At 45.5% G+C, this 24,543-nt stretch overlaps 1 protein-coding gene across 7 annotated transcripts in view; it reads right to left on the bottom strand.

The window, feature by feature from the left end:
• The window catches only part of DISP3 (dispatched RND transporter family member 3), a 529,314-nt gene that overhangs the window by 3,300 nt on the left and 501,471 nt on the right, over window positions 1–24,543 (bottom strand). For all 7 annotated transcript variants that reach the window (XM_085899158.1, XM_085899165.1, XM_085899159.1 and 4 more), the window contains 5 exons: window positions 6,868–6,994; window positions 3,216–3,358; window positions 2,939–3,098; window positions 1,696–1,809; window positions 1,097–1,251 (listed from right to left, as the gene is read on the bottom strand). In XM_085899158.1, the coding sequence (XP_085755284.1) occupies window positions 1,097–1,251; window positions 1,696–1,809; window positions 2,939–3,098; window positions 3,216–3,358; window positions 6,868–6,994 (699 nt within the window). The remainder of the gene's footprint in view (window positions 1–1,096; window positions 1,252–1,695; window positions 1,810–2,938; window positions 3,099–3,215; window positions 3,359–6,867; window positions 6,995–24,543) is intronic.

The following is a 24,543-nucleotide window of genomic DNA, read 5'->3' as shown; positions in this document are numbered from 1 at the left end:
TCCCGCAATGAAGCTGAGTCTTTGGGCCTCTCACTCAATCACCGCAGGTTGGTCGGTGGTCTTTCTGTCTTCTACCGACTCCTCTCCAGCCTTGCCCCCCCTGCTCTCTCTCTGCGATTTGTCCCAACCACATTTCCACAGGGCGCTCAAGGTCCGCCAACAACCCCCTTCTGGTAAAACTACCAAAATCACGAATCACTGCTCATCTTCACTCTTTCATTCCTCTTTTTTCCCGCCTTTGGAATAAACTTCCTCACTCTATTCTTTCCCATTCTTCCCTCCAGGCTTTCAAAACAGCTGTTCACCACCACCTCTTATCTTCCCCCATCCAAATCCTCGATCTTTCCTACCCCCGATAATCCACCCAAGCCCACTTCCTTCAATTCTCCTGCTTTCCTTCCTGAAAGTCCCTGTAATGTCCATCTTCTCCTCGCCATGTTCCCCGTCCCATCCCCATCCCTCTCCCTTCCACAGTTCACCTGTGTCTGTTCCCCAATGTTTTGTCCCTTCCACTCCCACCCCTCTTGTCTCATGCCTCCTTGCTGTGAGTTGTGTGTTAGCTCTCATACGAGCCTCGACCAAGGTATACAAAAAAAAAAAAAAAAAAAAAAAAAAAAAAAAAATTGAAATGACTGCAGTTTTAAAACACTGCAGCTTTGGACAAACTATTGGCATTTGGACCTGGGGGACGTCAGTATTAACCCTTTAAACCCGAGTGGCCGGTTTCCAGGCCGCTATTGAAACCTCCATATACCTTAGTGGTCAATTTTTTTCTCCAGGGAGCCCAGGGTGGGGGAGCCAAAAGTTCAAGGAGCTCATGGTTCAAAGGGTTGAGGATCAAAAGCCGCTTCTTGTGACAAAAAAAAAACAACAACCTTGAGATATTTGTGATCCGCAAGTGAGTACGACTGCTATCTCTATCGAACAAATATATATGGTACTATTAAAGATGGTGTTCCAAGGAAAGAGACATGGGCAGCACTATGGAACATGACCAAGAAGGGTCATCATGCAATATGTATATAGATTTGCATGTGCATATATTTACGTGTTTGCAATAAATGTTGAGATTGCGTAAAACCCATGCAAAGATTACCATGTGGACCTCAACTGGACTATGAATGTAGCACTCGACAAGGTGCAGAGAATAATCGACTGAGGAACCGATGACGATAGAAAGAGAAATGGCCTCCACAGCACCAAACTCTCCTCCAACAAGCCACAGGAAGAGCACCATCACGGCAAGCACACCTGCCATCCAGGTAAAGATAGCAAGGCCAAGGATGATTCACAGCATCACACAACTGAAATAAATGCATCTTCACTCACAAATAGCATCCAACATTTAGCATCATGAACGTGAACTACCGCTTATGGTGAACATTGACTTTGCAATCTTTGCCGAAGTTGTTTCACGAAACATGTTTTTGTGTGATGTGCACAAACATGGCCGGTGTATCCTGTCTCAAAACATGCCATGTATGACAAGCTGTATTATGGAAAAAAAATCAGACGTGTTCTATGTCACCATGAGACGTCTATGAACGCAATACCTAAACTTCATCAGTTCATGGGTGAGAGACTGAGAGTAGCTTAGCTCCTACATCGTTGTGTTGTATTGAACAAAAGTTGCAGACAACCAAAAAGCAGCACCGTCCAAAAGGGTTGTGAAAAAAGAAAAAATGATATCAATACCGAGTATGGTGCTCATGACGGTGAGGAGGAGAACAGGGTGAGAAGTAAATATCATAATGGCAAGGAAGCAGGTCCCCATGGAAAGGCCCAAACTCTGCAGAGACCCTTGGATACCTGCACCCAGGAACACAACTGTCGTATCGAAAATGTATACACTCCATCAGGTAAAGATTACAAACCTGGAAACTCGAAAGGATATCAGATTTCAGTTTGGGTTTCTTACTTGACTGGCCAGCATTTCATTTTTGGCTATCTAGATAATCCAACTCCCCAGCTGAACCCCGTGTTACGCTTGAACCCTCTTTCCCTCCTTTCCTCTAAATTTCCTCTCCTTATTTCAATTTCTAATGCCCTCCGCCCATATCTTCTCCTTGTTACAAATCTTTCATTGTAGAGGATTACACAACAGTGAGATATTTGTCATCATCGTTTGTATGCATCACATGGCTGTGTATAACCATATGTTCTCGCTTGTGCATGGCAGTGCCACTGATACAGTGCCCCCTGTAGGTTCGAGCAGGAATCTGGCATTTTAGCCATCCATCGGGACCGTACTCTGTGCAGAGCGTTGGTGCTGCTTAAGCAGTCACCTTGGCTCATGGGCACAATCCTGGACGGGTTGCCACTCCGACACAAGATACCAGCCAGCTGGCACTCATTTTGCCAACCTCAGAAGGATGACAAGCAGAATCAACCCCACCTGCTATAAATTCAACAGCTGAGTGGAATTTTAACTCAGGATCTGAGGATCCCAAGCCCACCACACTAACCATTAAGCTAACACCAGGCATACATTTTAGCCATGGTGCCTGAAATAGCTTGTCTTCTCTTCGCGAAGTACACCATGGGATCTTTAATGTCCACCAGCTAATACCGGCAGGTGGGACGCTCAGTTTAAAAGTCCATCCGAGGGACGGCACACATTGATGAATCACCCTACCCACGAACACACCAGGATAACATTTTATAGCTGGGCCAAGATTCGAGCTGAGGTTAGACATCTTAGAGTGGAGTGTGCTTACCTCCAGGTTATCCAGCAAGCCCAGCGTGATATTACATCATGGAGATTAAAATTACGAATCCTACTTCACATGATGTGACAGAAGGTTAAAATTTTTATTTTTACAATATTTGCATAAGCAAGAAATAATATAGAGCTTTAAGGGAGAGTGTGTTCCTGTACATTGTTATATTGTCCTAACCCCTGTTTTTAGGTTAAATCCTCAAGCTGAACATAACATACCAAGAACCTCGATGAAGACCTGCTTCCAGTGCTGGCAGGTGTGGAAGCCATGGCGCAAGGCTGAGTCAGGTGGCAAATTCGTCAGTTGCTCTTTCAGAAAGTTCTCCCACTGCAAGTAATCTGTAAGTGCTTGGAAGGCCGGACGTCCATGAGGTGTTGTCTGGAAACACAGAATGGGTCGAGTGGATAAGGAAGAGCAAGGCACATCCTGAAAATTATTTGTTGCTAAGAGCTGCACACACAGAAAGAATACTTTGTCGGGCAAGCTCTTACACACCGATTTGAAGGCCATGGCTATCCATGCCACCCGTCCAGCTTGAAATCCCAGTGCAGCATGAGAGAGCTGACCGGGCAGCAGGTGTGGCTGTGGCAATGCGTGGCATTCGGAGGGCAACACAGGAAGTGCTGACAAAGACAGGCCTGCCACAAACGGAGAAAAGAGAGCGGACCAGAACAGATAATGCGGGAAAAAAAACACAACTAAGAAAAGCAAAATAAGAGGCAACCATGGAAGCGGATAAAGAAGGGAAAGTGATGTGAATGAGACAATAGGGTAGGAGTGTAAAGGTACTGGTAATACTAAAGAAAGGGAGAGAGAGAGAGAGAGAGATATATGGGGGGTAAATGAGAGAGTAGGATGAAAAAGAAAAGAAAACAAAGGAACTATAAACAACAAGTTGTCCTGAAGAATTTATGGGATATTATACGACGTGTCGGTTCCAGCACACACGTCGGTGACATTCTGTGATTCATATCACAACCATTCATTATTTAGCAGATTCTCGACTCATGTCGATAATATATTTCCTCGCTCTCCTTTAATCCATAATAGATGACGAGCAGACTGATATTTTAAAAGTGGAGCTCAAACTTCAAACCATGGGATAAATTACGTGCTGCGTGTGTGGCACCACCTGATGTCGCTATAAGATATCCTTCATAAAGGGATGTCTAGTTAACTCGCCTGCGCGGAGCTCTCTTTAGCTTCGAAACAAACATTTTGAGCTTTTTAACTCGACGTCAATTGTGCCACCCCCTCCCTTTTCTCAACCGTTTCTCAAAATTTCCTCAAGAAAACAATCAGCTCAAAAAATGGTGTCATTGTTCATCGTGGAAATTAAAATTTCCATAAAAGTCAGACCTAAATACGCAATACTTTCACTTTTGTAAGAACAATATATATTTGAAGGTAAACCACAGCAGTTTTGACATTTCAACATTTGGTATGAGCTTTTAACAAGATTCCCAAGGACAAATGCACAGAGGGATATTCTTCGGGGTGATCCAGTTCTGCGTAGAAGTGAAATATTGAACAAAAGCGAATGATGTCGCTTGTGTCTGAAACTCATGATGAGCATGGGATGGGATAGAGCAGGTGGAGCAGTTCCCCGCAGACCAATTATTAACGCATGAAAGTCATGAGCACAGACCGGTCGCACACGACGAGGTTTCAAAACAGGCTTTAACATCTGCCACCGCACTCTTCAATATTCCCCGGTTCTTGCGGAACCTTCCCACCTGGACAGGTGTCCACTAGTATCATGTGATACATTCAAAGTCATTGTTTGATGCCAATAAGCAAAATGAAATACACTGTTTCTGATCAACATGCGAATTGCCTAAAACTTCAACACAAAAGTTATAATTATAACGTTAAACAACGAAAACAATTTTGATACGGAAAATAGCCTCTGGTCAATCTCACCTGTGGTACTTTCAAATCACGAATCAATATGATAACTTGGAGATTTTTTTTTCATCTTTTATGGTTTTTTTTAAGATCCTCGTGGAGGATCTCTAAGTCTTACTCACGTTGTTGTTATTCTTCTTCTTCTTGTGGACTTTTTTTGTTTCACACCCTACAGTTTTCATCGAAACTTCCTGAAACTTGGCATATATATGTAGAAATACCCTTCACAGACAGTAACCATCTCCGATTTTGAAAGTTCCTCCTAGAAAAAAGTTATGACGTCAAAATATCTCCGCTAATGGAAATCGCCTAAAAAATTATCTCAAAAACTAGGCAAGCTTTTTGAATTTTGTTTGCGGGAATCAAGCCGGGCATTAGCAGAGATAATTTATCGCAAACCTGATACAGCACAATGACGTCATATTCGTTTTTATGACGTCATCATTAAGAGGACGAGGATCTTAGCTCATTTGAGCTTGTTCAAACTAAGTTTGCATATTCCATTTAACATGGGCTAGCAGGATTGCCGAATGCTATGCACAGTCATCTCGAAGCTGTCTCGCCTGGGTTTGAATCCCAACCCAACTATAAATTGTCATCCTGATGTTTCACAGGCAGGGTGATTCATCAATGTGTGTGCAGTCCCTCAGATGGACGTTAAATGGGTGTCCCATCTGCTGGCACTACTCGGTGGACGTGAAATATCCCACGGTATCCTTCACAAAGAGTAGGCGAGTTATTGCAAGCACCCTGGCCAAATTCCAAATTAATGCCCCAACCTCCCATGTTGGAGTGGCGACCCATCCAGGATAACTCGAGCCATAGAAACGAGCCATGGGTGATTCAACAGCACCGATGCTCTGTGTAGAGTATGGTTCATGATCTAATTTAACAGGATCTATTGGTAGGGCGTGTTCAGCCGTAGGGATACAACCTATCTCCTCCATGAGACTCAACACTGAGTCTGGCACTGATGAGATGCCGATTTGGCTTGCTAGTCCAGGCCCATGCTGGTGCGAGGTGAAGGGCATGGCAGAGTCAGACTCCGCCGATGGTTTCCCCCACTCCTATTTGATCACACTTCCGACCTACACTCCCTACGACAGTTCTGTTCCTCACTTCCCAGGGATGCCAGACAATGTCAGAGATCGAATGACGACCTGCTGGGCCATGGACTACATCCCAAGGATGGGTGCAAGTCCCGTGAAGCAAAGGTGAATTTCACGAGGAACTGTCGCTCGGCGCATCACGAGGCAGCTCCAGCATCTCCAGCATCTCCGGACCCGGTGGAAATCGGCAAGCGTAGTTGATCCACACGAGAATCCTCCGGATTCTGGAGCACCTTCACAGCCTCAAGACCCGTTTTGTGGTCTGGGCCAGACCTAACTCGGTGCTTGTGTGTTGAGGGAGAGGGGAGGAGTTCCTTGCCCTATCCCCTTGCCCCCATAAAAAGGTCTCTTCATTAAAAAAAAAATATAACATGGCATCTTTTATGTCCACTTGCTTGCAGATTGGACAAAAATGATATGACTTCAATCATCCAGCATATACAAGACCTGGCTTTGTGTTTGCATGATCTTTGCAAGGGGGTGCAATAATGTCACTGATGAAGTCCCCCCACACTATGCCCCCAGCCCACCCACCCCAATATGGATATCAAGAGAGGAATTTACAATTCGTCAATGGCCTACTCCTTGCTAAAAGCACTGTGGTATCTTTAAGCCACAAACAAATGCTAACAGATGGGACAATCAGCACAACATCTCTTTTGAAGGATGCTGCACTCAACGATGCAACGCCCTGTCTGCAAAGCACTAGGAAGACGATTTATATTCAAGCTGGGAATCGAACCAAGAAAAGAGAATGCTACATTCGTGCTAACATGGTAATTGAGCTCCGCTCGCTTTCACCAAGTGTGGTATTGGGAGTTACTTGAATACTGATGGATGCACGATGGACCGAAAATGATGATGCTGAACCTGTAGTGATGATGTGCGAGAGATGTGTTGGAGAAGAGATGCTGTTAGACTGTTGAGCTGAGCTGCCTGCTGTTGCTGCCCATTCCTATACAACACCAAGACAGCAAATTCTGCCTGAATAGCACCAGATCGGCAGTTTTCATTGGTTTTTAATTCTGCTAAGTATCATATACTGTTCAGAACTAGAAAGGAAACACTGTATACTACCTACATGCAAGCTCAAACTGAGTAAGGTATGGTACAAAGGAGCATTTACACACCTTGGGGCAGGCACTGAGCTCCACCATCGACTACAAGGCGATCATTTGCTGCAAAGGCCTTGCACAAGAGGCAGAGGTGAGGGAGTTCTCGGTGTAGGTCAAAGCTCGGGTCGTATACAACTCTTCCCTGCAGATTAGACACAGGAAGGAAGTAATATGGTAAGGGCCGTAAAAAGGTTTAGGTCCCCACATGTATTACCTGCTTCTTTACATCACACCTTTATGACACCACCCCATGGCACAAACGATGGAACAAGAAACTGTTAAAAGATGTCGACCAAGACAAAACATTTCACATGTTAATATGGACCGTCCAAAAGGACTCCGAGGACCCATGTGATCATCACAAAGGATTGATAGAATTTCAACCGTGACTTAGAGAGCCATGTTGACTCTGTCTGGCGACACACAACGATCGAGGAAAGACTTGCAGAATTCGTCAAATGTCATAACTGTTGAAAAAAAATAAAATAAAACTAAGATGAACAAGAGCGAGAATTGCTTTGCGACACGTGGCCCCTACCGATGTGATACTTTCACAAGGTCTAAAAGGGCATAATTCTGTGAAAAATTGATGAAACGCCCTGAAATTCGAACTTGTTCTGTACCTTATCATAATAAAGCCATGTACCAAGTTTAATTTCAGTACGTTGAAGGGCATGGGGAAAAAGTCTGGAAAACCAAAGGTGGGATGGACGGACGGACAGACAGACGGAGAGCAAACCTATTTTCCATTCTGGTGAAACCGGTAGGGGACTAATAGATGAAAATTGAGGATGACAAGGAAAAACGAGGATTTATAAAAGGGGGAAAGAAGAGGTCTGCGAGGTTCCCCCTAAGTCTGGGAGGTCGGCGGTTCAAACCTCAGCCGGGTCAAACCAACGAATATCAAGGGTATTCAACCGAGTCATACCAACAACTTTAAAAATGGTACGTGCTGCTACCTTGCTTGATGCTCAGCATTTAAAAAGGATGGAGCATGGACAAGCAACCACAGGATGGCAACCTTTAAGCAGGTTTGATGTTCCTAATGGCCTCCTCCTGTGTTGAAGTTCCATTATCTGTGTCCTTCAACAGTGAAACACATGAGGAGGACATCTTTAACCCATCGTGCTTGTGCTTTATCAACACCCCATGTTAAATTTATCAAATTATCTGTATGTCTCTTCCGGTTCTGTTTGTACCATACCTTACTCAGTTTGTTAATCCCACGTTCGCCATTATCTTAATCTGACGAAACAAACACCATCTCATCAAGATGTATAGGCGAGTAATTTGGCCAGTGTACCGCACACATAAAGTGGCCTACGCTTTTCGAAATATATATCGTGGGATCAGTAACATCCACAACCGAAAGTTCTAAACCATCCAAACCCAGACCCCTCCCCCCTTTCTCCTCCTGCTGGACAACGACTGAGCTACCTGGCAGCTATCGATTTCAGGAAGGAAAGCACAGGTGGAAGGAAAGCCTCATAGTGGGGCAACTTAGCATAACAATTGTGCATTTTGTGAGGACAGCACCAAATTTGGCACACGAGTCGCCTATCATATTATGAACAGATTTGGATATTGGGCCATTTCAAATTCAGCCACTGATGGCTGTGGCAGCCATTTTCCACTGCCATCAAAAATTTTGAGATGGCCCAATATCCAAATCTGTTCATAATATTGTTACGTTTGAGGGGGGGGGGGGGTATGCATTCAAAGGGTAATTAGGATGTTTAATTAGGTATGCCATGCTGTTGGAGTTTACCAGGATCTCGATGTAATAAGTAGTAATTCAGTGGTGATAAGTTGTCCAGTAAATGTTCATTTCTTCAAGGGGGAAATGATAAATGTCACGTAATTAGATAGGGACACGGGATAGGGTAAGTGTGTCTGCGTAAACCCCTTTTGGTATTCTCTGAAGACTGGCCGTGACGTCACAGGACAGTGCAGCGGATGGCTCCGCCCCGTGATCACGATTGGCGGAAGGAGATGGCGGTGGGCCAATAAACGGCTCGATTGGGAGTGACGAGGAAGAAGGATAAAAAGGTTCTGTTCGGGGACATAAAGGAAGAAGAAGAAGATTACAACCAGAACGATCGTGTTTTTTTGGTGTGGAAGCTGTGGCGGCAGAGAGCGTCCTGGTTGCTGTGCTGAGTCGATCGTGCTCTTGATCGTGTCTGGGAGCCTTGCCGAGGCTCGTGCCTCGCCTCGGTTGGCTCTGGGGTTCTTCTGACTCGGAGTACGGGGTCGGGCAGCGGGCGGACCTGCCTCCCTCTCCTGCTCGCGGCTTGGCGCGGGAGCTGGTTCCCTGGCGGCTGTGGGCGGACTTGGGCCAGGACCAGGAGGTTAACAGCACCGCGGTTTCTCCTGCCCCCCCTGGCGAGAGCAAGGCCGGCTCGTCCGGCGCCAATCCAGGGACAGTTGCGTCCACACCACGGTCCAGCCTGACCACCAGGAATAGCTACGTTGTGTGTGTGTGTGTGTGTGTGTGTGTGTGTGTGTGTGTGTGTGTGTGTGTGTGTGTGTGTGTGTGTGTGTGTGTGTGTGTGTGTGTGTGTGTGTGTGTGTGCTTGGCGCCTTAGAGGGATTGAGAACTGTATATTCATTGGAATTGTCTGTGTTTTTCCCCACGCCCGATCCCACATCATCCCGTCGAATCGCCCCGGATCCCTCTTCTTGCCGAGTCTTGTTATTTCTGGTAATTATAAAAACAAATAAACATTCTCAACTCAGTGAAAAGTGACTCGTGCCACCTTCCTCATCCCGTTTGCGGTAGAGCGATTAGAACCGCCGTCTTTGGGTTATAAACAAATAAATCGCCTCCATCGTTTCGGCTCATTCTACATTGGCAGGACTGTTCAAGTCCCGTGGACGTCACATTGGTGTCAGGGTGTTGGATGTTCGAACCCCTCTAAATTATATACCAGGATTAAAATCTCGCCACGAATTGGAATATAAAATTATTACAGAAAAGCGCGCGGGCGCGGGAAAATTTTGGCGGGATTTTTCAAATTTAAATTAATTGGCGGCAAACGGGACTTCTGCACCATGGCGGATGTGCAGATGTTTGAGGAGGAAGGCCACGTGTCTGGCAGCGAGTCGGGGGAAGAGGGGAGAGACAGGGGTAGGGTTGGAACCTCCCCCATTCCGAGCGTGGACCGTGCTTCACTGCCCGTAACGGGGCCGGCAGCGCCGGAAACCGGTGCGATGACGATCCAGACACTGTTGGAACGTTTAATAGGGGACATGACGGTACAAATGGCAAATCAATTCGTGACACAGAGGGCAGAAATGACGGCACAGAGGGCAGAAATGACAGATCAATTGAGGGTAATGGGGGTACAGTTGGGTGCACGGATTGATTTAATGAGGGATGAATTGGGGGAAAAGATGGAGAAAATGAAAACTGAGATGCAGGAGTGTGTGGATGTTAAATTGGGAGAAATACAAAGTAAATTCGAGGATAGATTGGAGGAAACAAAGGTAGAAATTACATTGGAGGGGGAAAATATACGGAAAAAATTGGTAGATAAAATTGATGCAACGAACATTCGGGTTGATAAAGTGGATGAAAGCCTGGAACGTCATCGTGCCTGTGTGGATGCTCGTATGCAGCTGCAAGTTGAAGAGTGGGGAGAGCTGAGGAAGCAAGGGATGAATTTGGCGGAGGAGGTAAAAGGATTGGAGGCTCGTTTGGACGAACAAGATAAAATTATGAGCCAAGATGAAGTCTTGGATAAAGGCCTGGTAGAGCCGTCTTTTGTAAGTAGAGTGCCCGGGTTGGTTGAGGAGCAGCTACAAACTCGCGACGGAGCCTTGGAGGAGGTTGTGCGGGCCCAGAAGATCCTGCGGGAAGAGGTGAATCGGTCCATTTAACATTTGGAACAGGAGGCAAAATTGATCCATGAGACCCTCACCACAAAACATCTTTGGCCACAGTGGGCTCCGAAATTGGATACGCAGCCACAAGGGTGTTTGATCCCTGGGCTGGATTCGGACAAGGGAGAAACTGAGAAGCGGGCCACCGTAAAAGTCATCCCCCTGGTAAATTTCGACGGGTCAGGGAGCGTTGAAGCTTTTCTAACGCAATTTGAGTGCATTTCCCGACTAAACGGGTGGAATGAGCAGGAACGTACAGGGAATTTGGTGGCAACGTTGCGGGGACCAGCCGCAGATGTGTTAAACGTGATCGCGGAGGGATGTTGACCAGCTCCCACATTTGCGAGGCGTTGAGCCGTCGGTTTGGGTTCGCGGCAAACTGTGATCTGGTGCGGGCCCAGCTCCAGCACCGCAGATTAAAGCCGGGTGAGACAGTGCAGGAGCTGGCACAGGACATTTACCAATCAGTCAGGATCGCGTATCGGGACCTTACAGTGGAGGCGTGGGACAGACTGGCACTCGAGAAATTTTTAGCTGTTCTTCCTGACCCTGAGGTCCGAGCGCTGGTGGAGCTACAGGATCCACCCACCGTTCACCGAGCGGCCGAGTGCGCGGCCAGGCTGGCCTCGTGGAGTCGGCCGGGTCGGGTTCCAGAGAGGCCATCGGTGACGATCCGACAGGCGGAGATCCAGGATCAGGGAGGGGGGCTGGGAGAAATTGGCATTACCCAAATGTTTCAGGAAATTTGCCAGAAACTGTCAAGTTTGATAAAGGGTAATCCGGTAGTTAGTGCGCCAAAGCGGCGGGGTCCAGCCCAGCCAATAGAGCAATTCGATTATGGCCGAGGGGGTCCACAACCGGAAGAGACATTTCATCGATACTCACGGGGACCTTTTATGGGGAGCTGTTTCCGGTGCGGGCGAAGAGGACACATGCAACGATATTGCCGGTACCCGGCGATGGAGGGACCCTCCAATCGACTTTTAGAATCGGAGAGGGTGAATCCTCCTGCTGAACTGCCAGGTCTATCTGAGATGCCCTTTCATAGGTCGGGTCAGGAGATCACTGTCGGGGGTCGGGGAGACTAGATTGGGCTGAGCATATACTGCCATGCTCGGCTGTTGAGATTGTGGCGAAGTGCCCTCCTTTGGTAAAAAAAAAAAAAAAAAATGAATTGTGGGAAAATTGGCATGGGTTTGTAAGTTCTGCTGGGTTTTAGAGTGACAATCGGGACAGTGGGTAATTGGAAACAAAGCGCGCACGAGTGGCTGTCCAATGGCTGGTGCGTGGATCGGGTGAGAAGTGCTGTGTGAGTTGTTTTAAGTTAAGAAGTGAAATGTATGGTGCACACATTGATTTTTTTTTATTGGACATGGTGTGGTAACAGGGAAGGTCATGGTCGGTGAAGTGTTAGAAATGCAGGTGTCACATGTAAGGCCGATGGGGTGGGGGAGTCATCTGGGTTTTGTGGGTGGGGATGATGTGCTTGTCCACAGGGATTGCTGAAGCTCACGGTGAGCGGGAATTGCGACCCCCTTCAAGGAGATTCACCACCTGGTGGCTAATGGTGACAGTGTCTGGAAGCAACTGGGAGAGGGTCTGGTTGGGCGACCAAGGCGGGTAGGACCTTGGCGACCCAGGAAGGCCAGAGGAGCCAGTGAGACCCCTTCCAATGTGTTGTACGGGATTAGAGCTGATGGCTACCAGGGGGGAGGGAATCAAAGGGAGCGGGGTGGAGAAGCGTCCGGGTTGGACTAAAGCTTACCTGTGGGCATGGTTGCACGTGAGATGCCCCCATCATCTTGTGGTAACCCACCCCACGGCCATGACGGGATTCAGCCTGCATGATTAAAATGAGGACCATGACCTAGAAATGTGATGATGACCATGGTGTTAGTGTTGTGAAGATGTGTGAGTCCCACCCGATCCCGCACAACTTGACAGGTGCAGCAAGGGCATGATGTCCGCATAATTTTGGGGCAAGCAAATTTGAAAATTGGCTCCCCAGGTAACGCTGGGTCTATTAGCATCCACTGGGGGAGGCGGTCAAGTGTAAATATCCTGTGAATAGTGTCGTTAAGGCTTAGAGTAGGAATGTAAAGTATAAGTGTTGTGTTTTTGTGGAACCTTTTGTTTCCCCCTTCCCAGATCACTGGAAGAGTGCTGGGCAAGAGCGATGATCTAGAAGATGGAGTGCAACTTCGCTCAGTGCTCTCATGAAATAAAATAAAATAAAAATTAAAAAAAAACGAATGATTGTTTAGGCGAGGATAAGGCCATAAGGGGGTAGTACATTAAGCAGGATAGGTAAGTTAGCTGCGACTCGCTGCCCATTGCCCCTCCTACTTTATTTCGTTAGGTTAATTAGGTCTGAGTCAGTAAGTGTTAAGGCTGGTACGGTAGCGCCTGTGATATACCTTGCAGGAGCTGCGGTACCAGAGGAGGGGGCAGTGTTACGTTTGAGGGGGGGGGTATGCATTCAAAGGGTAATTAGGATGTTTAATTAGGTATGCCATGCTGTTCGAGTTTACCAGGATCTCGATGTAATAAGTAGTAATTCAGTGGTGATAAGTTGTCCAGTAAATGTTCATTTCTTCAAGGGGGAAATGATAAATGTCACGTAATTAGATAGGGACATGGGATAGGGTAAGTGTGTCTGCGTAAACCCCTTTTGGTATTCTCTGAAGACTGGCCGTGACGTCACAGGACAGTGCAGCGGATGGCTCCGCCCCGTGATCACGATTGGCGGAAGGCGATGGCGGTGGGCCAATAAACGGCTCGATTGGGAGTGACGAGGAAGAAGGATAAAAAGGTTCTGTTCGGGGTCGAAAAGGAAGAAGAAGAAGATTACAACCAGAACGATCGTGTTTTTTTGGTGTGGAAGCTGTGGCGGCAGAGAGCGTCCTGGTTGCTGTGCTGAGTCGATCGTGCTCTTGATCGTGTCTGGGAGCCTTGCCGAGCCTCATGCCTCACCTCGGTTGGCTCTGGGGTTCTGCTGACTCGGAGTACGGGGTCGGGCAGTGGGCGGACCTGCCTCCCTCTCCTGCTCGCGGCTTGGCGCGGGAGCTGGTTCCCTGGCGGCTGTGGGCGGACTTGGGCCAGGACCAGGAGGTCGACAGCACCGCGGTTTCTCCTGCCCCCCCCTGGCGAGAGCAAGGCCGGCTCGTCCGGTGCCGATCCAGGGACAGTTGCGTCCACACCACGGTCCAGCCTGACCACCAGAGATAGCTACGTTTTGTGTGTGTGTGTGTGTGTGTGTGTGTGTGTGTGTGTGTGTGTGTGTGTGTGTGTGTGTGTGTGTGTGTGTGTGTGTGTGTGTGTGTGTGTGTGCGCGTGTGCTTGGCGCCTTAGAGGGATTGAGAACTGTATATTCATTGGAATTGTCTGTGTTTTTCCCCACGCCCGATCCCACATCATCCTGTCGAATCGCCCCGGATCCCTCTTCTTGCCGAGTCTTGTTATTTCTGGTAATTATAAAAACAAATAAACATTCTCAACTCAGTGAAAAGTGACTCGTGCCACCTTCCTCGTCCCGTTTGCGGTAGAGCGATTAGAACCGCCATGTTTGGGTTATAAGCAAATAAATCGCCTCCATAGTTTCGGCTCATTCTACTTTGGCGGGACTGTTCAAGTCCCGTGGACGTCACAATATGATAGGCTACTAGTGTGCCAAATTTGGTGCTTTCCTCACAAAATGCACAATTGTTATGCTGTATTGAGCTAAGTTTCCCCACTATCAAAGACAGGCAAATATTTGTCTTTCACAATGTCTGAATGAACACACAATTTCATGTTACATAACAATAGAGGTAAAAGATGAAGAAGATTAAGAAGAAGAAAAGTGTTGAGAACTTGGTAGCGACAACCAACAGAGGCAAAACCAACAGGATATTATTAAGCTTGAAATTAGAACACTGCATAATAATGATAAATAATTCTCATGATATGGAGGCCGCAATATTAAAAGGAGTCGGGTAACTTTTTAGTCCGTTTTAAAATGGTCATAACTGAACATCCCCTTCATTCCACCAATTATGGGGAGCTTCGTGCAAGTACGTGTTCAAAAATCCTGGCACGTCCCAAGGCCAAGGGGGCGCAGATGGTCGAGAAGAGTCACATTATAAATGAATAGTAAACCTACAAAATATAATTTGCCCATCACCATCGACCGTGAAAGAGCCGACAATGTGATGTTTACAAGGAAATATGAGGAACTTTGAGACTGGAGGCCGATTGGCCCATCATGTCTGCACAATATTAATGCCGTATGAATTCAATCTGCGAACTTATTGATTTAATTTCACTGGGGATGGGGAGTGGGAAGGACTGGGGAGAGTAACTTTGCATAGTGCAGGAATGGTTATTGAATTGTGATATCGAATTATGTGTCGTTATATGTACAGAAAGCGATCATCTTTCCTCCCCAAATGTGTGTGTGTCTAAAACCGCTTTCCCTTCACACCCTTTTCATGTTTTATCCCTTCGTAATCTGTCTTTTATGTTCTTTTAAACAACCTGACAGGCCGTGTACATTAGTCGAGGTGGGATGAGCGCCAACCTCCACCTCTTTGACACCATCTGGGTGAAAGGTCATGGTGGACTGCCTGCCCACAAACTGGGCCCTGAGTCAATGGCAGCCAAGAGGGGTGCGGCTCGTGGCGTCATGGCTGTGGGTGGGGCAGAGAATACAAACAGGTGTGGTGCGAACGGCAGGACACCTCGCTGGGGAAGCTGCAGGACGATTGCAGGGGTTTTCTCCAAGGCATGACACATCTGCCTGCTGCAGCCTTCCACCATGTCCCCACCTCAAGCCACACCCACTTCACCTCGGGCCAGCTCGTGTCTGCAGCACGAACTGTTTCCTTGGAAGACCGTGTCTCCACCTGGGACTAGGCTGTGTCCTGTCTTGGCATTTTTTTCTTTCTTGGCATCTTCTTGGATGCCATTCTTGGCATCTTGGCAGATTTTCAGTCTCGTCTAATTCTCTGGTTTATCTCTTGGAGTCCATCAAGTGCTTAGATAATTAAGGATCTGCCGTTCGTTTTTTGACTCTGGGGGGGGGGGGGGGGTTTGGGTTTTTGAAGTCAGATGAATTGAATTTTTTTCTTCATTTGTATTCCTGCCATGTTTGTTATCAATATGCTTTATAAATACACTTGGTCTCTGGACGATCAATGTGTCTTGTTTGCTAGTTATAGATGTTATACAAAGACAGACTGGGTTCGGTTGATTAGTGCCCAGCCCGAAAAGTATCCTGTGTTTGGCGCAAGATCCGCTCAAACTACCGTTTGCTTTCTGGATGAGAGGAAGTACTAGCACATAACTTAACCGACTCAGACGTTCCACCAAGGTAAGGTAGTGTGGCAAACAGGCATGTGACCCTGCTTGGAACGTTTGAACTGGCAGACCGGCGTGACCGCTTGAACGGTGGTTTGTCAGGATTCGGACGAGGCAACTGGGCCGTCCGAACAACTGTAACACTGGTGTGAGTATCATGTGACTTGGACCTGGACAGCAGGAAACCCCTCCTCAATGCAAAATCATTAAGGAGCAAGCATGATTTGGCATATAACACACACACACACACACACACACACACACACACACACACACACACACACACACACACTTATTTTTTAGGGGGTGGGGGAGTGGGAATGCCAGAGGTTTTAAAGTGAGGAATGAACAAACACTGACAACACATTTACCTCTTGACGAGACTCTCTCACACACATCACAATCATGACACACGTATACAATCACCAATACATAGTAAAGTGACCTACTATTCCTACCAATATCCATGTAACCCTCTATCCCCAATGCTTCCAGGAAACGAATATAGGACAAAGGCAGGCCACAGTGAGAATAAACAATTTTCATTTAATATGTTTAATATGGTGTTGGCTTAACGGTTAAGGTGGCTGGCTTAAGATCTTAGGGTCTTGAGTTCGAGCCCCCTGTGGGCCTGTTGAATTAACACCAGGTGTGGTTGACTCAGCCTGTCATCCTGAGGTTGGTGAAATGAAAACCAGTGCACTGGTATAGGGGCACAGAATCAATGGCACAGCCACGCCCCCAGATAATGATACAAGCAGCAGCGACAGGCTGCACACGATCGCTACCTGTTTCCATCTATGATGTATTATAATGATTTTTAGTGATTCAAGTCAGCATGACATCATGTAAATCAAATATACACAAAAAACAATTTGCGTGACAGAACTCTCCAGAAACTTATGCAAAATAGTATTAGTTCTGCCAACCCCACCCCATTCCCTCCCCCGCCCACCCCCCCCATATCATTCTCCACCCATCCCATATTCTTCCTTTGTCTACTGTCATTATCCCTTTGCTAAACATGCCATGAATCCTGGCATCACGCAATAATGAATGATGGATGATACAAGACCTATAAAAGGCTATTTTAATTCACAACATCCAAACAAGCAACATTAACATCTTATCTGATCAATCTTGTTTTTTCTAACAATGCTTTCACGCTCATGGAGGAACTTGTCCAGAAAGCACATGCAGGGTAAGGATGAGCAGACTTTTTTCCCATTAATTACAAGGGAATTAGGATGGAATGGACGTATCAACACAGGAAAAGGAATTACCAATTTGTGACCCCAGCATTATGACCTATGAGCACCTGATTGAGGTTCACCACTAATTTAAAGGTGCTAAAGGGGGCTGCCAGGGTATTGATAAACCAAGGAGGGTTGTAATGAGGTCAGGTGATCAATCCTCCACTCAATCCATACTGGCAATTTGTAATTTGAGAGGGTACTACCGAAGGCTTTGCAATTGTCAAAAGGGTTCATCTGGTTGGTGGTCCATCTGAGCAGAAGGCTCATGATGCTGGGATTTCAGATTCAAATCCCAAGCACTATGGCGATGACTCTTAGACGCCAAAAAAAAGAAGCGTTGAAACTACACCAGGTTATAATTGTGATAATAATAATTTTTTTTTATTACAATTCTGTTTCAATATAAACTTCTCAAACTAAACTCTAAAACGAATTCGGATTCAATTCAGTAACGTTTTGAAACGATTCCCAAGAAATAAATGATCCAATACACAAGGAAACCATTTCGCCACAGGAGTACATTTGGCCAATAGTGCCTGGGCCGTTAGCCCATGACAGCAATCCCGGGAGTGAGTATGGTCCTGAAACCAGCACACAATGGCCGACTGCTTGCAAAAAGTAGAGAGGGATCCTTAACTTCCAAAACCTAAACGCAGATGAGACAGCCGGCTTTACATCTCATCCGGTACTGGTGTGCTTCGAGACCTAGCGCTCCCTGCTGGTGCTACACCCAAAAAGCAGTGTATTTTTCAAGTCTGACCCCATTATGGATGGAACCCAGACTCATCAGCTTGATGTCGAACATGCTGTAAACTGAGCAACATTTGCAAGCTCTGAAAAAAAAAAACATCTTCATATTGCAGCTGCCATTTTTGTTTTTGCTTTTCGATCAAAAAAAAACAAAAAACAAAACACAACAACCTATTCATTTCAAAACTACCACCTCATTTGGAATCGGCACGTGTTCGTGTAAAAATAAAAATGTGCAAACAGTTGTTTACCCACAATGAAAAGCATGTTTGAGAGATGAAAATGAGAAGCTGAAAAGCACAAGACATGCAAAGCACAGATGAAGAGCAGAGGGCTCGTTAGCGAAATGCGAGCCAGTTCTCTTACGCAGGCCAACTGGCCAAATGCTAATAATTAGAGCAATTGGCAGCAATGCTTTCACCAGCTGGCCGATAAGAGGATGGGTTGGCCCCATTAATACGACTCCACCAAAACTATGCACCGAGTGAGGGGGACGGATTGAGTTGCTGGCTTGACCAGCGAGTCCAGGTGGCTCAACATGCTGATCAATCAAATCAACTTTCCTTGTGAGAGAGAAACCCGGGCTGTGGTTACAAGCTGAGTCAGCGGACGAGGCCGAGTTGAGCCAAATGAGAAAATATCACATGATGACATGCAAACCCATTGTCGAGCAAGGGTAGAAACGTGGCAAAAATGCAGCGAAGTCACATTGACTGAAAAACAGCCGTTTCAACAAATTACACTTTGTTTCATCGGGAGAAATAATTTTCTACTTCACAGGGATTTATCAAGCTTGCATCGGTCGATTTCAGGAGAGCAAACCTGGAGAGTTTTTCTTTCGCTTTCCAAAGCAATTAGTGAACCGGTGTTTAACTCCTGCACGAATCATCTCTGCAAAGGATTGCTTTGGCTCCAATAAGTTGGGACCGGTATAACAATGTCGGTACTGATGTCATCACTGCCATTTGACAGGTTAAATCCCAGCGAGTTTCGTCCACCGTTCCTCCATCGATCACTGGATGGAGACAATGGCATAGCTTGTAATCGCCGTACACGGTCTCTCTCGTGAACCTTCCAAACTCAATCTCCATCACCTCAATCTGAAATACCCTAATCAACAAGTGTATCTGGAAGTATTATGACACTTTTTTCTGTTCACAAAGTTTTTAGATGAATGAAAGTGTAAACACGACAGATAATGACAAGGACAAAATGACAGATAATGGCACTGGAGAACAGGCCGACAGGGGCAAACAAATTAACACCATCTATTAGTGCAGAGGAAGCTGCACAGTATGTTAGACAAGGGGCAGAAAACAACAACATAGATTAATCCACTAATCTACAATAATCTAAATAATATAACAATTGGATATAATCTCCCATTGGATGCTCAACATCGGTGCAGGAAGGTATACCGGCATCCTAATGGGGTAAGGTGGTCAGTCCTACACTCAGGTTGATCAAGGAATAGATCATTTGCCCAAAGTAGTGGCCTTAAGGCTTTTCATGTGAAAGATACAAGAACATTTCGAAACATCCACATCCCAGACAGGAAAGCTATCGATATGTCCTCTCAGAAGAACCGTTGGTGCCACAAGACCGTGAATCCCCCCCTCCCCCCTCTCCCCCGGTAATCCGCCAGATGATAGTTGGACTGCATTCGCATTCCACTGCCTCTTACATAAAATTTCTCATGAGATGTAATGAAATTTGAGATTCCTATCACATCTCATGAGGAATCTGGAGATGTTTTTGCAAGGGTGGGAATCCAACTCAAAGAGCAGTACTTGTGTATGTAGCCATCCTTATTACAATAATATTGATAAATGTAATTCCACAATCATATACATTTCATAAATAAATCTCATTCAAACAACTCACTGACTCACTGAATGATATTAATGTTCGGTACCTTCTGGGTGACGTAGAAAGCTCAAATTTTGCGTGCCGATGGAGGACATCGAAGCCGATACACCGGCGGAAAAAATCACAGAACTATTGAAAAGTGTCAGTAAATTAAAATACAAAGAAATGGAAATAAATAAATGAAAAAAATAAATGCAGGTGAGCAACCTGAGACAATGGGGAATCACGGTAATTTTGCGTGGTGACAGATATCGAAGCTGACGCACTGGAAAAATCACAGAACTGTTGGAAAGCATCTTTAATTAAAAAAAATAAAACAATGAAAAAAATGCAGGAGAGTGACCTGAGACAATGGGTCAGGTCAGGTCAGGTATGGGAGCATGTGCTGGAGCAGAGTGTTGCTGTGTCCACTTTCCTCCGGTGCTCCAGGGGCCTCTGTCTGGCCATCCCCATCTCCTTGAGATGCTGATCGACCTGCTGCAATGACAAGCCATGTGGTCGGCCGATTGGCCTCCTCCACTCACGAGGCTCCCTTGCTGAGAGAATCTGGTGAGCAGGATCAGCGTCAGGAAAACGAGCTACATGTCCATACAGCTGCTCAAGAACTATGGAGGTAACAAATCTCATTTGAGTCTCTCTCAGCAACCACTTGTTGGACACAAAGTCAGACTGCCGAAAGCCAAGGATTCTCCGAAGAGACTTGGTACCAAAGGAATTAAGTCGCCGTCTCTGATCCCTGGAGAGAGTCCAACTCTCACATCCATAGAGCAAGACAGGAAGCACCAAGGACATGAAGATTCAGACTTTCGTCCTCCCGCACAGGTACGGGAGTACCACACCCCATGATCCAATGAATCCATGACTCCCTCGGCCCGACAAAGATGTCTATTGAGCTCTGGCTCACAGCCAGAAGAGACATGAATATCACTGCCAAGGTAAGTGAATCTCTCCGTGACCTCAACATCCTCGCCACAAACAGGTACAGACAAGATGGCAGCATCCACGATGTCATTGAAAGCCTGGATATTAGTTTTGATCCAGGAAACCCAGAATCCCAGCAGCTCTGACTCCTCATTGAGCACCTCGAGGGCCCCCAAAAGGACATCTAAAGTCTCCGCAAAGATGACTGCATCATCTGCAAAATCAACGTCAGAGATCTTGACATTCCCAAACGATGCACTGCAGCTTGATCTCTCTGACATCCTCCCCAGAATCCAGTCCATATAAGCACTGAAAAGTGTGGAGGCCAGTACGCATCCTGACAAACTCCAGTGACAACTAGAAATAAGTCAGAGATGGTGTCACCACATCTCACAACACTTATTGTCTGCACAAGTGTTGTTCTGATCCGCTGCAACAATATGCTTTTACTTCTTTGTTAAAGAAAACACAATATGCAGAGCATTATGGCAATTAACAAGTGATTTTATCAACTAAAAGTAAATAACTGTGTGCTGACTGCTGTTGGAAAGGAGGTGTGACTAACATTTCAAGCATGAACCCTTAATCAGAACAAAATAAGGAAATATGGGAGAAGGGAGGATTATAAAAGCAACGTATGAATCAAAGGTGAAAGGGACGGAATCCAAGATGAAAAGTCAAATATGGATCCAGTCCCTTTCTTCTTTGACCATTCCCAACATCAGCAGTACCTCATTTTCCACGTCGGTACACATACTCTTGTTGATATTTCAAGACTAAAATCCACTTTATCTTCAGAAATAAAGTGGTTATAATTAGGGAGGAGTAACCGCCAACTAGTCTGGCTGTTCAAGAGACAAAGCTCTGCAGATCTCGCCATTGTGACCACTGAGATTATATACATCATTTATCTTGTCGTTGGCCTTCACTGACACTATTATTCAATTATGGAAATTAACAATTAGTCACTATTAGGCAGAAATTTTATCACTATATACTGATTCAATTCTGGAGAAGAACATGAGATTTATATCACACGACGACAAAAGCATGGTAATGCAACAGACAAGTGTGAAGGACGAGAGGATCAAATTAACTTCTGGCTTTACGAGCTATCATTCCAATCCAGGATACTTTGTTATTTTTGTTTGTGTCAATTATTTTATTTGACATTAACTCCATGTTCTCCAATTAACCCCTTCCCCCCACAGCCATATAATTCACTTTCATTATGTGACTTGGTGACGAACCCAGGCCATTTTCCATGGAAAGATGCTACCCATTAGCTGAACGCATTTGGCACGGGTTAGTTGTTATTAATTTGTGTACTTCAAGGTCATTCAGCTGTTAAAAGCCTATTAAAGTATGATTAAAAACCTCCCTGGCCACTGGGGAATCTTAATCACAAAAAGGGGACTGGAAAATAAGTTTGAAATTTGGAAAAAAAAAAATAATTCCTTTGACTCTCCCTAATTCCTCCACTCAAAGAAAAAGAGTGACAACTTCAAGATAATCCATCGTGTTTGTTCTCAGGACCTGGAACACAATCATCATCAACTATCGCTCTGCATATTATGATTACGTAGAGAAAGAAGACAGCAAGTTGCACACAGTTCACTAACTCCAAATACCTCAAGACGTGCAGGTACATGCACTGCCCCATTAGACTACGTGCTAACATTCATTCACCAGTTTTCCATACATAGCAAAGATGTGCACCTTGGCTTCATGGTAAACCCACTGTAATAAATCCCCAAGGTTGTGCGTTCAATTTGGCTGAAGGCAGTCGCAGTTTGCCATTTACCATTTCAAGTACAAGCTCAATTATCCAGCCACTTGCCATGTGTGGCCAACTTTATTTGGCAGAAAGATGAACTACTTAACACAGGTTTTAGTGGATTTATGAAGGAGAGAATCGTTGAAAGATATTCGGAGATGGCACAAGTAATATGATGTGATTATGTGATGCACAGGAATCATGTAATTAAAACGTTTGGATGCTAATCACCTCTCCAAGGTGAATTTGTTCATCGAGGAATATTCTGAAATTGTTCACGTGCTGAGCATATCTGAACACGAAGTGCAAAAACAGCATGATATGAAGATACTTCACGATTCATAATCCTACCTGCCACAACATTCTTTTGCCTTTAAATATGGCTACAAAACATCAACTCACCAAAAATTACTGAATATGTTCCGCTTGCTTTGCTCAAGAAACCGGAAACACAAGAAACATAAGAAACAAACATATAAATACAGGGTGAGTCAGAAGTAGCGCCCGATTTCTGTCAGTTGATTGTTTGTTTGCCATTTGCATTACAGTGTACAAGAAGGTCGAAATAAATGAATGACATGCTTATCTCACCAGTTATTCAAGAAAAAATTATTACGGAACTGTACCAAGCTGTTTTACTTGCAATTTTCAAGGTGCCCTCCCTCGTGATCGATGCACAATTGCAGCCAAGCTGGCGCAGAGCGGCACACACGTCTGCAGAGTTCGATATCAATTTTCTCAAACCGCAGTGATTTGAGCCTTCAATTCCTGAATGGTACGAGGCTTTTCATGATAAACAAGGTCTTTCATGAGCTTCTAAATAAAGAAATCAGGAGGTGTAAGGACTGTGGAGCGTGCCGGCCACTCAATCGGACCGCGGCGGCCGATCCACTTTCTGGGAAAGTTTTCATCCAGTCACTGATGAACATAACGTCCATAATGAGGTGGAGCTCCATCATGCTGGAAATAACAGTCCTGATCTTGTACACTTGGCGAAAAGAAGGTTTGCAGCATATCCAGGTAAATTTCTGTCGTGACAGATCCCTCAAAGAAAAAGGGTCCAATTATCCCGAATGGAGATATGGCTTCCCAAACTGTCACTCCAGGTAAATTTACCTCCTTCTCAACTGTCACTCTTGGGTTATTCGCAGCCCAGTAGACACAAATGTGTCTGTTAATTTTGCCATTAAGCTTAAAACATGCCTCATCTGACCACCAGATGTTCTCTCGCATTGCGTCCTCTTCGTGAAGTTTAGCTAAGAACTCTTCACAAAATTGAAGATGGCGGTCATCATCTCCATCATGAAGGGCATGCAATAAGCATGGAATGTAAGGTTTCCATTTTTTCTGGTGAAGGATACGGATAACACTTGATTGACTCACTTCCAACTCTGCAGATAAACGGCGAGTTGACTTTTGCAGACTTTGTTCCAGTCTTCTGATGGCTTCTTCAGCCTTAGCTGCATTTGTTGCCATTTTCAGATGACCGGACTTCTTTGCAGTGGCTACCGACCCTGTTGCTTCAAATTTCTCGACAATCAATCGTATGTTTCTTCCCTGAGGTGCGTTAATCTCGAATTCCTGTGCCAAATGGCGTGCCGCCATCGTTGGTTGTTCATTACATTTGTAGGAATGTTTCATGGCCGCAATGCGTTGATTCATTGAAAGGTAATTCATGGTTCAATTTGGTGCAAATTCAGTAACTTTCCAAACTCGCAGCAATAACCTGCAAAACAAAATCAACAATTAATGAATTTCGAAAATTAATAATCTGCAAGACAATTATTAACAACATGACTTCCCAGAAAGAATCTGACAGCTGAAAAAACAGAAATCGGGCGCTACTTTTGACTCGCCCTGTATATATGTATATATATGTATATGTATGTATATGTATAT

The sequence above is a fragment of the Eptatretus burgeri genome, chromosome 10, assembly GCF_056783735.1.
Source record: "Eptatretus burgeri isolate ZD-2024b chromosome 10, Ebu_testis_v1, whole genome shotgun sequence".
In the NCBI taxonomy this organism is placed as follows: domain Eukaryota; kingdom Metazoa; phylum Chordata; class Myxini; order Myxiniformes; family Myxinidae; genus Eptatretus; species Eptatretus burgeri.
Note: the sequence above shows the minus strand (reverse complement) of the source record. Positions and strands in the feature narration are given on the sequence as shown.